We start from the raw sequence: 17,333 nt of genomic DNA, 5'->3' as shown, positions 1-17,333 counted from the left end.
GATTATGCTAATGTGTTTTTAGCTAATAGATTTACATCTTTACATATTGTGTCTTCCCTGTAAAACATTTTAAAAATCGGACATGTTGGCTGGATTCACAAGATCTGTGTCTTTCATTAGCTGTATTGGACTTTAATGTGTGAAAGTAAAATATTTAAAAAATATATTTTTTTTGAATTTCGCGGCACTGGTTTTTCAGTGGGGGTGGGGGGGGAGTGCCGCTAGCGGCACCCCAGTCCTAGACAGGTTAACAAATTAATTATTTTACAGATCTGCCATTCAAGCAATGTTTCCCCTATGACATCATAGTAGACAGGTCAGGTCCTTCTGCCAACTCTGTTGACCTAAAATCAAGAAAATATATAGAGATAAATAACACCGTTTTATCCAATTTAAAGGGCGAGACTAAGGTAATCATATTTCAGTGCAGCCCTGCATTTTGAGGATGTGGCAGTGGAATCAAGCAGCAACAAGAAGTCTGCTGTTACTTCTGCTCATCTGACAACTCTCTGTATTTTGGAGTGGGGCTTCAAAGGTCTGAGAAGAGATGGTCCATTCAGAACTAGAAGGAGGAGGATGTTTTTTTAAATACACAAATCTTGCTGTGCTGTGTTATCATTTTAACTTCCAGTTTCAGTCACACTGTCAATCCCAAAATGTATTTTGCTTTTAGTACTTACATGTAAGCCATCTACTATATACAGTACATTTTAATTGGTGTTATGTTGAATCTAAACTAAGTGTTGATGTATTGAAAATAGATCTATAACAGAGTAATAATAGAAGAATAACATATTTTGCATCTCTTGCAGGTGACAGTAATGGTCAGACCATTAAGCCAATCAGAGAGGAGGTATATGCTCCAGCAGGTAGCAATATTACACTTTCATGCACCTACTCATCTGCAGTCTCTCTTCAATGGTATCTCCAGGACCCTGGATCACCTCCTCAGTATATCCTGCTTATCCTGCATGGTGTTGGGTCTCCATCACGGGCTCCAGGTCTGGATCCTCGACTGTCAGTCAAACTGAATGATGAGAAGAACCGTGTGGATCTGGAGATCTCCTCTGCTAAAGAGAAAGACTCTGCTATGTACTACTGTGCACTGACGCCCACCGTGAAATAAAACCTACAAACGCTGTACAAAAACCTAACCTGACACATTCTATACATACATGACATGACCTACAGGAGATGGTGCATCAAGATTTTTCTTTTTGACCGGAAACCTGGTGGGTGTGTTTAAAAACCTATGTAAAGGAGGAGCAACATTGTATACATTATATACATTGTATATGCCTACTTATCATTTAAAAGTCATAGCAGTGTTTTGGCTTTGCTGTTTTCTAAATAACACATTCATTTTTGTTCTGTAACATAGATCATGATGCTACTCTGTTATATTCTACTGATTTCAGCCCTTGTAGGTGATACTTTAGAGGATGATATTACTCCAACCAGTCCTGAGGAGTATTATTTAGAGGGTAGCAGAGTTAAGATCTCCTGTAACTATACAGTAAAATCAGATATTCTGCTGTGGTACAGACAGTACTCTGGATCAGCACCCCAATTCCTCCTCTACACTACAGTCACCTCAAAGCCCTCTGTAATAAGAGCTAAACCTGATGACCCTCGACAGTATGTTAATCTGAATAAAGAGAGAACCTGTGTGGACCTGGATATCTTCTCTGCTGTAGTGACAGACTCTGCTCTGTACTTCTGCGCCCTGAAGCTCCACTGACAAGACATCCAGAAACACTGTACGAAAACCTGACAGGTCATTATAAACTCCACTCATGCCTCTTTTAGGGAAGGGGTGGGGATTCCTACTTAAGTTAAAAAAAAATATTATCCTTTAAAAAACTGTGTTGGACTTCACTCCATCATACACTGCTCAAAAAAATAAAGGGAACACTTAAACAACACAATGTAACTCCAAGTCAATCACACTTCTGTGAAATCAAACTGTCGAATTAGGAAGCAACACTGATTGACAATAAATTTCACATGCTGTTGTGCAAATGGAATAGACAAAAGGTGGAAATTATAGGCAATTAGCAAGACACCCCCAAAAAAGGAGTGATTCTGCAGGTGGTGACCACAGACAACTTCTCAGTTCCTATGCTTCCTGGCTGATGTTTTGGTCACTTTTGAATGCTGGCGGTGCTCTCACTCTAGTGGTAGCATGAGACGGAGTCTACAACCCACACAAGTGGCTCAGGTAGTGCAGTTCATCCAGGATGGCACATCAATGCGAGCTGTGGCAAAAAGGTTTGCTGTGTCTGTCAGCGTAGTGTCCAGAGCATGGAGGCGCTACCAGGAGACAGGCCAGTACATCAGGAGACGTGGAGGAGGCCGTAGGAGGGCAACAACCCAGCAGCAGGACCGCTACCTCCGCCTTTGTGCAAGGAGGATCAGGAGGAGCACTGCCAGAGCCCTGCAAAATGACCTCCAGCAGGCCACAAATGTGCATGTGTCTGCTCAAACGGTCAGAAACAGACTCCATGAGGGTGGTATGACGGCCCGACGTCCACAGGTGGGGGTTGTGCTTACAGCCCAACACCGTGCAGGACGTTTGGCATTTGCCAGAGAACACCAAGATTGGCAAATTCGCCACTGGCGCCCTGTGCTCTTCACAGATGAAAGCAGGTTCACACTGAGCACATGAGCACATGTGACAGACGTGACAGAGTCTGGAGACGCCGTGGAGAGCGTTCTGCTGCCTGCAACATCCTCCAGCATGACCGGTTTGGCGGTGGGTCAGTCATGGTGTGGGGTGGCATTTCTTTGTGGGGCCGCACAGCCCTCCATGTGCTTGCCAGAGGTAGCCTGACTGCCATTAGGTACCGAGATGAGATCCTCAGACCCCTTGTGAGACCATATGCTGACACATGCACATTTGTGGCCTGCTGGAGGTCATTTTGCAGGGCTCTGGCAGTGCACCTCCTTGCACAAAGGCAGAGGTAGCGGTCCTGCTGCTGGGTTGTTGCCCTCCTACGGCCTCCTCCACGTCTCCTGATGTACTGGCCTGTCTCCTGGTAGCGCCTCCATGCTCTGGACACTACGCTGACAGACACAGCAAACCTTTTTGCCACAGCTCGCATTGATGTGCCATTTTGGATGAACTGCACTACCTGAGCCACTTGTGTGGGTTGTAGACTCCGTCTCATGCTACCACTAGAGTGAGAGCACCGCCAGCATTCAAAAGTGACCAAAACATCAGCCAGGAAGCATAGGAACTGAGAAGTGGTCTGTGGTCACCACCTGCAGAATCACTCCTTTTTTGGGGGTGTCTTGCTAATTGCCTATAATTTCCACCTTTTGTCTATTCCATTTGCACAACAGCATGTGAAATTTATTGTCAATCAGTGTTGCTTCCTAAGTGGACAGTTTGATTTCATAGAAGTGTGATTGACTTGGAGTTACATTGTGTTGTTTAAGTGTTCCCTTTATTTTTTTGAGCAGTGTATAACCTCAGCTACAATATGATGGTTCTCTATTGAGTTATTTTACTTTCTGCTCTGACAGGTTAGTAAATTACTGTATTCCTCTTATTCTTTTAACTATATGTCTTAGGCTAATTCATAGTTTATCCGTGCTATTGGATTTTAGAGTAAATACCAAGATATTTCCTCATTTGAAATACATCTACCGTGTGATTTATCCATCACCACTTCACATTTGCAGGTGACAGTTTTCAGCAGACCATCCAGCCAAACCAACATGAAGTGTATGAAGAGGAGGGTGGTAATATTCAGCTTTCCTGCAACTACTCCTCAGCATACAGTGTACTGTGGTATAAACAGTATCCAGGATCAGCTCCCCAATTCCTCCTCTTCATCCTCCATGCCTCTAGGACTGTAGTGAGAGCTAAACCTCCATCCTCTCACCTCACAGTTAAACTGAACAAAGAGAAGGCGTGTACAGATCTGGAGATCTCCTCTGTAGAAGTGAGAGACTCTGCTCTGTACTACTGTGCTGTGACGTCCACAGTGACACATACCGTAACTCACTGACTCAGCACTGAGCAGAATACAGACCTGTCAGTTAGTTATAGATTTGCATGCATTGGATGTATTTTGTTTGACCACACCATCAAGTGGAGCATTTAATACATAAATTATTTTGTATTTGTAAAATGCAATTAAATGTACACATAAAACATCTTTGTTTCAACATTATGAACAGGAGGAGATAGAGTATAAAACTCAGGATTGGATGATGAAAAATATCACTTTAATAATGTTTACATATCTTCCATTACTCAACTCATATGTATATACTGTATTCTATTCTACTGTATCTTAGTCTATGCCGCTCTGACATTGCTCGTCCATATATTTATATATTCTTAATTCCATTCCTTTCCTTTACATTTGTTGTGAAATTGTTAGTCATTACTTGTTAGATATTGCTGCACTGTCAAAACTAGAAGCACAAGCATTTCGCTACACCCACAATAACATCTGGAGGAAGTCCCGAATGGTCACGGAGTGAAGACGAAGTGAAGACAATAGGTTTCAGACATTGCCTCCATCATGTGTCCCTCAGTCTTCTCCTCTTGGCCATTCGGCACTGAGTAATATGGCGCCTCTTGGCCAACAAAGCCAAAGCTTGGCTTCTCCTCTTGGCCTTTCGGCCCCACTTTCCCCACAGGATGAAGCCAACCCTCTCCGCCCGCTTGAACGCGGAATACCTTGACAAACTCGTCAAGAATTTCCCCACCTTTGACCCCGTTCCAGGTCAGCCAAACGATACTGAGACGTTCCTAGCTGACATAGAGGACGCGTTGGATGGCTACCCGAACGCTACGGGTTCTGACAGGGTTTACCTGTTGAAGCGAATGTCGAATAGACACGTGACAAGTTTCATTCGCCTACAACAGCAACACGTGCTAAATGACTACGCTAAACTTGCCACAGCTTTGAAATTAGTATTCAGTGGTTCTGCGACTCGCAAACACGATAGCTCACTGGCTAACACGGTCAAACAAGCTCGGAATGAACACCCACAAGCTTACTATCATAGGCTTCGTTCAGCTTACTTTGGCCTACTCACTGAAACAGGCATGGAAGACCTGTTACCATTTAAACAAATGTTCCTGTCGAACATGTATCCCACCTTCATTACCTACTTGGGCCCTGCAGCCCACGTTGGCTTGCCTATCTTACAACTCAGAGAGCTTGCAAGCACAGCTTTTGAGGCATCGAAAGCTCGCAACGCTAAGAGCCCTGACCACTCGGTTTTGAAGTTTGACCAGGAGCACTCACTCCAGTCAAAAGGTGCATTATCAGGTATTGGAGCGTTAAGAGATGACGCACAACAACAGTTTCTACCACGAAACCATGATTCCAATAACCTTCGCGTCGAAATAACTGTAAAGTACGTCGCCATCAAAACGACTACCGCTACAATCGACCTGTTCACTACGTTCCTGCACCCAACCCACACAAAGTGTCAGAACATAAGGGTAACAAAGGGTTGAAGGATGATCAAAACGTAGACCAATGTTCTCCAGAAGCTCCACTACGTGAAGAACTAAAGCGAGAAACATTTGAGGAAAGGGTAAAAGATAAGTCACAAGGACTAGACGGGAAATTACCGGACACCAGGTCCGCAGGAATTAACACCCATAGCAAGGACGTTAAAATTCAAATTTCTCCCGCTCTCACTCGAGACCCTATCCAGGGCCCGCTTGATCAAGAAACAAGCCCACGGGCTTTGTCAATAGACTCTGATACAAAGGTTGCGAAGAAAAAGGTCAAACGCTTCGTTAAAGCCAAGCCCACTGAAAATCTGAAAAGTCTATCTGCTTCCACCTTGAACAGAATTGACACATCACGTCGTTGCGAACGACCACTCCACTTTGTGGGGAATATGTCCACTAAACACGAATCGAAACGACCATACCTGGAAACAGTCCTGGAGGACTGCTTAACTTGTCATGCGCTAATTGATTCGGGTGCGACAATATCACTCATCTCTCAAACATTGTTTGATGATCTAAAAAGGGCTTTGAAGCCAACTAAACGTTGGTTAAAACTTCTTGTCAATACGGGGGCGCTGTTTTCACTTTGGAAAAAATCGTGCCCAAATGAAACGGCCTCGTACTCTTTTCTAGATCATACAATATGCATATTATTATTACTATTGGATAGAAAACACTCTCAAGTTTCTAAAACTGTTTGAATTATATCTGTGAGTAAAACAGAACTCATTTTGCAGCAAACTTCCATACAGGAAGTGAAAAATCTGAAAAACGAGGCCTGCCTATTCAACTGGCTTTTATTTATCGATATGCATGCACTTCATACGCCTTCCACTAGATGTCAACATGGAGTGGAAGGTGGAATGGGGTGTCTAGCTTGATGTGAGGTCGAATAAGAGCTTTTGGAGTGACAGGTCCGGTATTTTCTTTGTCTTCGAAGGCGCGCTGGGGAGCTCGACATTGTCTTCTGAAAAGCGTTCGGTATACACGGCGAATATTTCTGGCTCTGATTTTATTTGATACATATGATAATAACATCATAAAGTAGGTTTATTCAACGTTTATTGGGACTTTTGGAGTTTTCCGTTCTTTGCGCCAAGAGAGGATGGGAATGTTAGCAACCTTGGCTAGCATTGTGGCGCGAATTCGACAGAAGAAATGGACATTCTAAAACCAAACAACGATTTATTCTGGACCAAGGACTCCTTGTACAACATTCTGATGGAAGCTCAGCAAAAGTAAGAAAACATTTATGATGTTATTTCGTATTTCTGTGTAAAATGTTGACTCCTATTCTCCGCCGTGTTGGTGAGTGCTGTCTCACAATAACGCAAGCTGTATGTTGTGGTAAAGTTATTTTAAAAAATCTAACACAGCGGTTGCATTAAGAACCAGTGTATCTTTCATTTTCCATACAACAAGTATTTTTATGTAAAGTTTATGATGAGTTCTTTGGTCAGATTAGGTGAGTGTCCAAAATATCTCCGGAGATTCTGGTGAATCGTTGCTACGTATTCACAATGTATAACCAGGATTTGTAGCTATAAATATGCACATTTTCGAACAAAACATAAATGTATTGTATAACATGATGTTATAAGACTGTCATCTGATGAAGTTGTCCAAAGGTTAGTGATTAATTTTATATCTTTTGCTGGTTTTTGCGAAAGCTACCTTTGCGGTGAATAAATGCGTTTGTGTGTTTGGCTATTGTGGTAAGCTAATATAATTCTATATTGTGTTTTCGCTGTAAAACACTTAAAACATCGGAAATATTGGCTGGATTCACAAGATGTTTATCTTTCATTTGCTTTACACCATGTATTTTTCATAAATGTTTTATGATGAGTATTTAGGTATGTCACGTTGCTCTCTGTAATTATTCTGGCTGCTTTGGTGATCTTTTTGATGGTAACTGCAATGTAAAACTATGATTTATACCTCAAATATGCACATTTTCGAACAAAACATAAATGTATTGTATAACATGTTATAAGACTGTCATCTGATGAAGTTGTTTCTTGGTTAGTGACTAATTATATCTCTATTTGGTCGGTTTTGTGATAGCTACCTATGCGGTAGAAAAATGCTGAAAATATGCGGTTGAGTCTTTTGCTATTGTGGTTAGCTAATAGAAATACATATTGTGTTTTCGCTGTAAAACATTTTAAAAATCGGAAATGATGGCTGGATTCACAAGATGTTTATCTTTCATTTGCTGTATTGGACTTGTGATTTCATGAAAATTATATTATATGATATCCCTGTCGCGTTAGGCTAGGCTATGCTAGTCAGCTTTTTTGATGAGGAGGATCCCGGATCCGGGAGCGAGAAGCGGTAGAGGTTTAAAGAGTTTATTCGGAAGATAACAGCTCTATAAATATTATTTCCTGGTGCCCCTCCTCTCTAGTTAATTACATTTACATGATTAGTTCAATCAAGTAATATTAATTACAGAGAAAGTATTTTATAGAATAGCATGTCATAACACTTAATCCGGCATAGCCAAAGAAACGACAGTCCTAAACTCTAAACACCTCTATTCTACCCATAACTCTATCCCTAACTTCATGTCAGGATCAGTTATTAATTTCTAACTTGTTTCTTCATTATTATTATTACATGAATGGAGTAGCACTGCATCAAATACCTTAGTTTCATACTCCTAATTATCCTTACACCTCTGAAGACTCTAGTCACTTCCAATGCCACTCAGAAGAACTAGTGTCTTTATTCTCTGACCACTCAAAAGCAAATCTATTTCTAATAATGATACAATAGTTCCATCTAGTGTTCAACATTCTGCCCAACAAGGTGAAAACTTGACATTGCTTGTATTTTCAAGGGTAAGTTACTGGTGAGAGTCAATAGGTGTCAGTAAAGAATGATCAATTTGCTCCTTTTCTTTTAAATGATGCATGCAGCATGTCAACACTACAGGTGTCTGTGTTGTAGAATAATTTCCCCCACCAAACAGAATATACATTCATTATGTTTTAACCCTTTCTTGTCACAATTGCATATTATTTTTGTGCTTCTTGTATTCACAATTTGTAATTATTTTACACACTGAACAAAAATATAAACACAAGCTTTTCCAGTTCATATAAGGAAATCAGTCAGATGAAATAAATTCATAAGGCCCTAATCAATGGATTTCACATGACTGGGAATATAGATATGAATCTGTTGGTCACAGATACCTTAAAAAGATCAGAAAACCAGTCAGTGTCTGGTGTGAACACCATTTGCCTTATGCAGTGCAACACATCTCCTTCACATAGAGTTGATCAGGCTGTTTTTATTTAGCTTTTGGAATATTGTCCCACTTCTCTTCAATGGCTGTGCGAAGATGCTGGACATTTGAGGGAACTGGAGCACACATATCGATCCAGAGCATCCCAAACATGCTCAATAGGTGACATGCCTGGTGAGTATGCAGGCCATGGAAGAGCTGTGATATTTTCAGTTCGAGGAATTGCATACAGATCCTTGCGACATGGGGCTGTGCATTATCATGCTGAAACATGCGGTTGATGGTGGTTGATTGACACGACACTGGGCCTCAGGATCTCGTCATGGTTTCTCTGTGCATTCAAATTGGCATCAATAAAATGCAATTGTGTTCATGCCTGCCCATACCATAACCCCACTGCCACCATGGGGCACTCTGTTCACGACGTTGGCATCAGCTAACAGCTCGCCTACATGCCGCCATACACGATGTCTGACATCTGCCCAGTACAGATGAAACCAGGATTCTTGTCTACCTACTGAATTGAATATAACCCTAGAATTAACCCTAACCCTAGCTTCAGTTGGTACAAATAATGAAACACATTAGAAGAAGCAGGATTATGAGGCTGGCAGTTTTCTACTTGATTAACTCCAGGCAGGTGTGAGAAGTTTATTTTCTGGACCAAATCTTCAGACAACCCTTGCATCATAGTCTACATGGTGACAGTGGTGGAGAAAGTACTACATTGTCATTGTCACGTTCGTCAAAGAGAGGAGACAAAGGCGCAGCGTGATGTGAATACATGATTTTTTAATTAACGAATGAAACACTAAACAAACTAACAAAACAAAACGATCGTGAAGCTATAAATAACTGAGTGCTGACATGCAACTACACATAGACAACTACCCACCAATACAGGTGGGAAAAGGCAACATAAGTATGGTTCTCAATCAGAGACAACGATAGACAGCTGCCTCTGATTGAGAACCACACCCGGCCAAACACACAGAAATACAAATCATAGAAAAAGGAACATAGAATGCCCACCCAAATCACACCCTGACCAAACCAAAATAGAGACATAAAAAGCTCTCTACGGTCAGGGCGTGACAGTCATTCTTCAGTAAAAGTAAATATACCTTAATAGAACATGACTCAAGTGAAAGTCCCCCAGTAAATTACTACTTGAGTAAAAGTCTAAAAGTATTTGTTTTTATATATACAGTTGAAGTCCGAAGTTTACAAACACCTTAACCAAATACATTTAAACTCGGTTTTTCACAATTCCTGACATGTTTAATCCTAGTAAAAATTCCCTGTTTTAGGTCAGTTAGGATCACCACTTTATTTTAAGAATGTGAAATGTCAGAATAATAGTAGAGAGAATTAATTATTTCAGCTTTTATTTCTTTCATCACATACCCAGTGGGTCAGAAGTTTATATACACTCAATTATTATTTGGTAGCATTGCCTTTAAATTGTTTAACTTGGGTCAAACATTTCAGGTAGCCTTCTGGATTTTGGCCAAGTGGGACGCTACAGCCCCACCTATCCTAGAGAAGTTAACTAGGAACTCTCCTCAGTATGTTCTGAGAAGAGATCGTTATTCAGAAGGGAGCAATAGTGATGAGTTCGAGGGAAGGTTTGTTTCCAGGCTGAATATCACATTTTGCTCTGTAGAGTGCTTGTCACAGGATTCTCAATGTTTGACAATACACAAAAAGAGGAGGAGGGAAGATGTCATGGTGTCATCACGGCCTAGCTACATCAGAGTGGTTTTACTCTTCTCCCATTGATCTCCCATTAGCAGACATGGGACCCTGGCTGAGTAATTTACTGATTCTTGCTGCATGTTGTTATGGTATTATAATATTATTTTTCTAATTTGTTTACTGCCTTTGCTCGAATCCCTTTCTTTTCAAACATATTTTTCAGTACAAAACTACCAGTATTAGATTCACACTTTTTTATTCACTCAATCATGCCGCTTGATTATTTTCCTCCTAATACAAATGTGTCTTACATTATTTTCCAGAATGCAGAGGAGAAGACTCAGTCATTCAGCCACCAGGAGATGTGATTGCTACTGAGGGAGAACAGGTCACACTGGACTGTCAATTTGATGCAGTTAATACTAATAATATCTACCTGTTCTGGTACACGCATGAAGTAAATGGCTTCCCAAAGTTCATGCTGGGACGTTTTTCTTTTGGAAGTAAAAATGCCACTGAGTTCAAGGATAGATTTGATGCCCATCTCGATGCAGACTCCAAGTCAGTCCCCTTGATGATCCAGAGGTTGCAGCTGTCTGACTCTGCTGTGTACTACTGTGCTCTGAGGCCCACTGTGACAACAGGATATACAGCCTCATTACAAAAACTATTTGATAGTGTGATATAAGACTCTTAGAGAGCCTAGTGGAAGCTCCTCCTCAATGCTTCCTAAGGCAGAGTTAAAGAAGTGGTTTCAAAAGCTTTTGACACATACAAGTGTGTTTGCTCTCTCCTTACCTACCCATCTCACAGTAGACATGGAATCTTGGCTGAAGAATATTCTGGTTCTTTCTGCATTTTGTTGGGGTATGATAACTATTTTTTGATTTGCTTACTGCCATTGCTTTAATTATCCCTTTATGTTGTCATGAAAAATAGAGAAAGTTTCTCACTCTATATGCTCCCAATGATTTAATGGGTATAAATCATCAAACAGCCTTTCTTTTTCAACTTATTTAATTTCTCTCCAGAATGCAGAGGAGACAGAGTGTTACAGCCAAAAGGAGTTGAGACGGCTACTGAAGAAGGACAAATAACACTTGCCTGTCATTATGAAACAGACGATCCAAGTCCATATCTATTCTGGTACAAACAGGGAGCAAACGACTTCCCCAAGTATATGCTTATGCGGTTCAAATTTGGAACTGGGGGCAATGCTACTGAGTTCAAGGAGAGATTTCATGCCGATCTAGATGCCAACTCCAAATCAGTCCCCTTGACGATCCAGAGGGTGCAGCTGTCTGACTCTGCTAGGTACTACTGTGCTCTGAGGCCCACTGTGACAACAGGATACTTAACCCCTTTACAAAAACATACTGACACATACACCTGTCTGTGCATTATACAACACCTCTTTAAAATTGACACAGTAACCTTCTCACTACCTCCTTGATACTATGAAGACTAGTGGTAGCAGATGTTGATAATCGTAGTTTTTATGTCAATAAAGTTACCTCTTCCAATTCAGCTCTAAATATCATCTTAGTCTCATAGACTAGAAGTAACATAGTAAATGTAAATCCGGGACACTAAAATTAGCATGAAATGTTTTGTTTGGTATGGTTACATTAGAAGGAAAGTTACTTAAAACATATCCTTATCCCTTTTTGCTAAACCTTGCCTAATCCTAACCTTAACAATCTAACCTAACTCTTAACCCTAAACCCTAGTCTAGCTAATGTTATCCAGCTAACTAACGTTAGTGTTAGCCACCTAGTCACCTAGCTAACATCAGCCACAACAAATTGGAATTCGTAACATGTCATACATTTTGCAAATTCATAACATATTGTATGTTTTGCAAATTCGTAACATATTGTACGTTTTGCAAAATCGTAGAACATTATACAAAATTTAATTATTAACATTTTCTTCAAAATGAATGATAGACATCCACAAATTAGTACAAAGCATTTGAAATGTAACATTTCATACTAAATGGAGTCGTTCGGATTTACTTACAGTATAATACGAAATGCTCTGAGACCAGGTTGTATAGGTAGATGTAAGAGACATTAAAATGCCATTACAATATCTCATGGATTAGAAAATAGACCATTGTTTAATTTTTAGAGTTGGCCTAGTAGTGTTACTTAGATTAATTTAAACAAAGCTACATTATATCCTGTATTGTGTATAGAGAAATGGAAAAGCCAGCATCAACCACAAGTTGGCCACATTACTGTCACGGCTGTCTAAGGGTGAGAGAGTGGACCAAGGCGCAGCGTGTGAAAAATACATCTTCTCTTTATTATTAAGAAGAAAAATGAAACAAAACAACAAATAGACGAACGTGAAGCTATATAAATGAACTAAGTGCACACATGCAACATAGAACATAGACACAGACAATTACCCACAAAACCCCAATGCCTATGACTGCCTTAAATATGGCTCTCAATCAGAGACAATGAACCACAGCTGCCTCTAATTGAGAACCAATCTAGGCAGCCATAGACATAACTAGACAACTACACTAGACACTACAAAAACACATACATTCCCCATGTCACACCCTGACCTAACTAAAAAACATAAAGAAAACAAAGAATACTAAGGCCAGGGCGTGACAGTACCCCCCCCCCAAAGGTGCGGACTCCGACCGCACAAACTGACATAGAAAGGGGAGGGTCCGCGGTGGGCCCCATCATGGCGGCGGCTCGGGTGCGGGACGTGGCCACCACTCCACCATTGTCAATACCCGCTTTGGTAGCCTCCTCCAAATGACCACCCTCCAAATTAACCCCACTGGATTAGGGGGCAGCACCGGACTGAGGGGCAACACCGGAATGAGGGGCAGCTCCGGACTGAGGGGCGGCAGCTCCGGACTGAGGGGCGGCAGCTCCGGACTGAGGGACGGCAGCTCCGGACTGAGGGACGGCAGCTCCGGACTGAGGGACGGCAGCTCCGGACTGGCTGACGGCTCTGGCTGGTCATGGCTGGCTGACGGCTCTGGCTGGTCATGGCTGGCTGACGGCTCTGGCTGGTCATGGCTGGCGGACGGCTCTGGCTGGTCATGGCTGACGGACGGCTCTGGCTGGTCATGGCTGACGGACGGCTCGGGCTGGTCATGGCTGACGGAAGGCTCGGGCTGAGCCTGTCTGGCGGAAGGCTCGGGCTGAGCCTGTCTGGCGGAAGGCTCGGGCTGAGCCTGTCTGGCGGAAGGCTCTGGCTGATCCTGTCTGGCGGAAGGCTCTGGCTGATCCTGTCTGGCGGAAGGCTCTGGCTGATCCTGTCTGGCGGAAGGCTCTGGCTGATCCTGTCTGGCGGAAGGCTCTGGCTGATCCTGTCTGGCGGAAGGCTCTGGCTGATCCTGTCTGGCCGAAGGCTCTGGTTGCTCCTGTCTGGCCGAAGGCTCTGGTTGCCCCTGTCTGGCGGAAGGCTTTGGCTGCTCCTGTCTGGCGGAAGGCTCTAGCGGCTCCTGTCTGGCGGAAGGCTCTAGCGGCTCCTGTCTGGCGGACGGCTCTGAAGGCTCATGGCAGACGGGCGGCTTTGCAGGCTCATGGCAGACGGGCGGCTTTGAAGGCTCAGTCCAGACGGGCAGTTCATGCGGCGCTTGGCAGACGGACAGTTCAGACGGCGTTGGGCAGACGGGCAGTTCAGGCGCCGTTGGGCAGACGGGCAGTTCAGGCACCGTTGGGCAGACGGGCAGTTCAGGCGCCGCTGGGCAGACGGGCAGTTCAGGCGCCGCTGGGCAGACGGGCAGTTCAGGCGCCGCTGGGCAGACGGCAGACTCTGGCCGGCTGAGACGCACTGTAGGCCTGGTGCGTGGTGCCGGAACTGGAGGTACCGGGTTAAGGACACGCACCTTCAGGCTAGTGCGGGGAACAACAACAGGACGCACAGGACTCTGGGGACACACAGGAGGCTTGGTGCGTGGTGCCGGAACTGGTGGTACCGGGCTGGAGACACGCACCATAGGGCGAGTGCGTGGAGGAGGAACAGGGCTCTGGAGACACACTGGAAGCCTGGTGCGTGGTGTAGGCACTGGTGGTACTGGGCTGGGGCGGGGAGGTGGCGCCGGAAATACCGGACCGTGCAGGCGTACTGGCTCCCTTGAGCACTGAGCCTGCCCAACCTTACCTGGTTGTATGCTCCCCGTCGCCTGACCAGTGCGGGGAGGTGGAATAACCCGCACCGGGCTATGTAGGCGAACCGGGGACACCATGCGTAAGGCTGGTGCCATGTAAGCCGGCCCGAGGAGACGCACTGGTGGCCAGATGCGTTGGGCCGGCTTCATGACATCCGGCTCAACGCTCAATCTAGCCCGGCCGATACGTGGAGCTGGAATGTACCGAACCGGGCTATGCACGCGTACAGGAGACACCATGCGCTCTACTGCGTAACGCGGTGTCTGCCCGTACTCTCGCTCTCCACGGTAAGTACAGGGAGTATGCGCAGGTCTCCTACCTGACTTCGCCACACTCCCTTTAAGCCCCCCCCCAAGAAATTTTTGGGTAGTACTCACGGGCTTCCAGCCTTGCCTCCGTGCTGCCTCCTCATATCGCCTCCTCTCGGCTTTCGCTGCCTCCAGCTCAGCTTTGGGGCGGCGATATTCTCCTGGTTGAGCCCAAGGTCCCTTACCATCCAATTCGTCCTCCCATGTCCAGAAATCCTGTGTAGGTGGGTCCTGTTGCCGCTTGACACGCCGCTTGGTCCGATTTAGGTGGGTAATTCTGTCACGGCTGTCTAAGGGTGAGAGAGTGGACCAAGGCGCAGCGTGTGAAAAATACATCTTCTCTTTATTATTAAGAAGAAAAACGAAACAAAACAACAAATAGACGAACGTGAAGCTATATAAATGAACTAAGTGCACACATGCAACATAGAACATAGACACAGACAATTACCCACAAAACCCCAATGCCTATGACTGCCTTAAATATGGCTCTCAATCAGAGACAATGAACCACAGCTGCCTCTAATTGAGAACCAATCTAGGCAGCCATAGACATAACTAGACAACTACACTAGACACTACAAAAACACATACATTCCCCATGTCACACCCTGACCTAACTAAAAAACATAAAGAAAACAAAGAATACTAAGGCCAGGGCGTGACAATTACCATGAAAATGTTGCTTTCTACTTTAAAATTACTTGTTTACAGTATTTGGACATCCGCTCTATGCTGTGCTGCATGGTCTAGGCCTGTGCTGCTACAAAGACAGGAATCAAGAGAGCAGACCGGTTTCTATATAATAACATCAGTTTGTCTTGCCCTTTGTTTCCTATGATAATTATGGGACATTGGCTGTGGAACTCTGTTGTTCTTGCTGCACTTATCTTGGTAGGATACGGCTCTCATTATCTTTTTCTCAATACCTGATGTTACTGGAATCCGGATATTTTGTGACCATGGGATTTTAAGATTCTATCAGAACTGTTTTATAATGAATTCTTCTTTCACAACCCATTAATGTTATCACCTTAAAGGTAACTAAAGTGCAGGGTATCAAAATCCTGAGACATTTGTAAGTCAGTTTCTTTAGGGTGTTGCAATAACAAATTAAACCTTACGCTTCTAAAATGTCAATCTTGGTACTGTCTGACACTTCGGAGTTATACATGTTCAGTTTTTAAGAAAACTGTAGCTATTTGAATACATAAATAATAGAAGAACACTGTTTTACCAGGCAGCCTAGGGAGGAGGTCAGAGACCTGGCAGTGTGGTGCCAGGACAACAACCTCTCCCTCAATGTGAGCAAAACAAAGAAGCTTATCGTGGAAAACAGGAAAAGGGGGGTCGAACAGGCCCCCATTAACATCGGCGGGGCTATAGTGGAGCGGGTCGAGAGTTTCAAGTTCCTTGGTGTTCACATCACCAAAAAAACAATCATGGTCCAAACACACCAAGACAGTCGGTAAGAGCGCACAATTGGCCCAGCGTCGTCTGGGTTGGGGGAGGGTTTGGCCGGCAGGGATGTTCTTCTCCCATCGTGCTCTAGCGACTCCTGTGGTGGGCCGGGTGCAATGCACACTGACACGTTTGCCAGGTGTACGGTGTTTCCTCTGACACATTGGTGCAGCTGGCTTCTGGATTAAGTAAGTAAAGTGTCAAGAAGCAGTGTGGCTTGGCTGGGTTGCGTTTCGGTCGGATGCACGGCTCTCGACCTTCGCCTCTCCCGAGTCTGTATGGGAGTTGCAGTGATGAGACAAGACTGTATCTACCAATTGGAAACCACGAAATAGGGGGACAAAAATAAATAACTAAAATTATAATTTTTTAAAGTTCTACATCGAGAGCATCTTGACCGGTTGCATCACCGCCTGGTATGGCAAATGCTCTTCATCTGACCGTAAGGCGCTACAGAGGGTAGTGCGTACGGCCTAGTACATCACTGGGGCCAAACTACCTGCCATCCAGGACCTACATACCAGGCGGTGTCAGAGGGAAGCCCAAAAAATTGTCTAAACCTCCAGTTACCCAAGTCATAGACTTTTTTCTCTGCTACCGCACGGCAAGTGGTAAAGGAGCGCCAAGTCTAGGATCAAAAGGCTCCTTAACAGCTTCTGCCCCAAAGCCATAAGACTCCTGAACAATTAGTCAAATGGCCACCGAATTATTTACATTGACACCACCCCCCCATTTGTTTTGTACACTGCTGCTACTCGCTGTTTATTATCAATGCATAGTCACTTCACCCCTACCTACATGTACTAATTACCTCGACTAACCTGTACCCCCGCACATTGACTCGGTACCGGTACCCCCTGTATATAGCCTCGTTATTGTTGTTTAATTGTTTTACTTTGAATTTTTTTTACTTTACTTTATATGGTAAAGACTTCTGACAGTTTTGAGCTTTTACTTGCATGCCATTATTG

The 17,333-nt window shown here is 43.8% G+C and overlaps 1 protein-coding gene across 1 annotated transcript; it reads left to right on the top strand.

Moving 5' to 3' along the window:
• Window positions 1-445: 445 nt before the first annotated feature.
• LOC120055289 lies at window positions 446-1,741 on the top strand. Its single transcript, XM_039003169.1, has 4 exons — window positions 446-476; window positions 632-682; window positions 813-1,122; window positions 1,426-1,741. The coding sequence occupies exons 1-4, from the start codon at window positions 446-448 to the stop codon at window positions 1,739-1,741; spliced, it is 708 nt and encodes a 235-aa protein (XP_038859097.1).
• The last annotated feature ends 15,592 nt before the right edge of the window (window positions 1,742-17,333 follow it).

The sequence above is a fragment of the Salvelinus namaycush genome, chromosome 11 (genome assembly GCF_016432855.1).
Source record: "Salvelinus namaycush isolate Seneca chromosome 11, SaNama_1.0, whole genome shotgun sequence".
NCBI classification, from domain to species: Eukaryota; Metazoa; Chordata; class Actinopteri; order Salmoniformes; family Salmonidae; genus Salvelinus; species Salvelinus namaycush.
The sequence above is the reverse complement of the archived record's forward strand: the minus strand, read 5'-3'. Positions and strand labels throughout refer to the sequence as shown.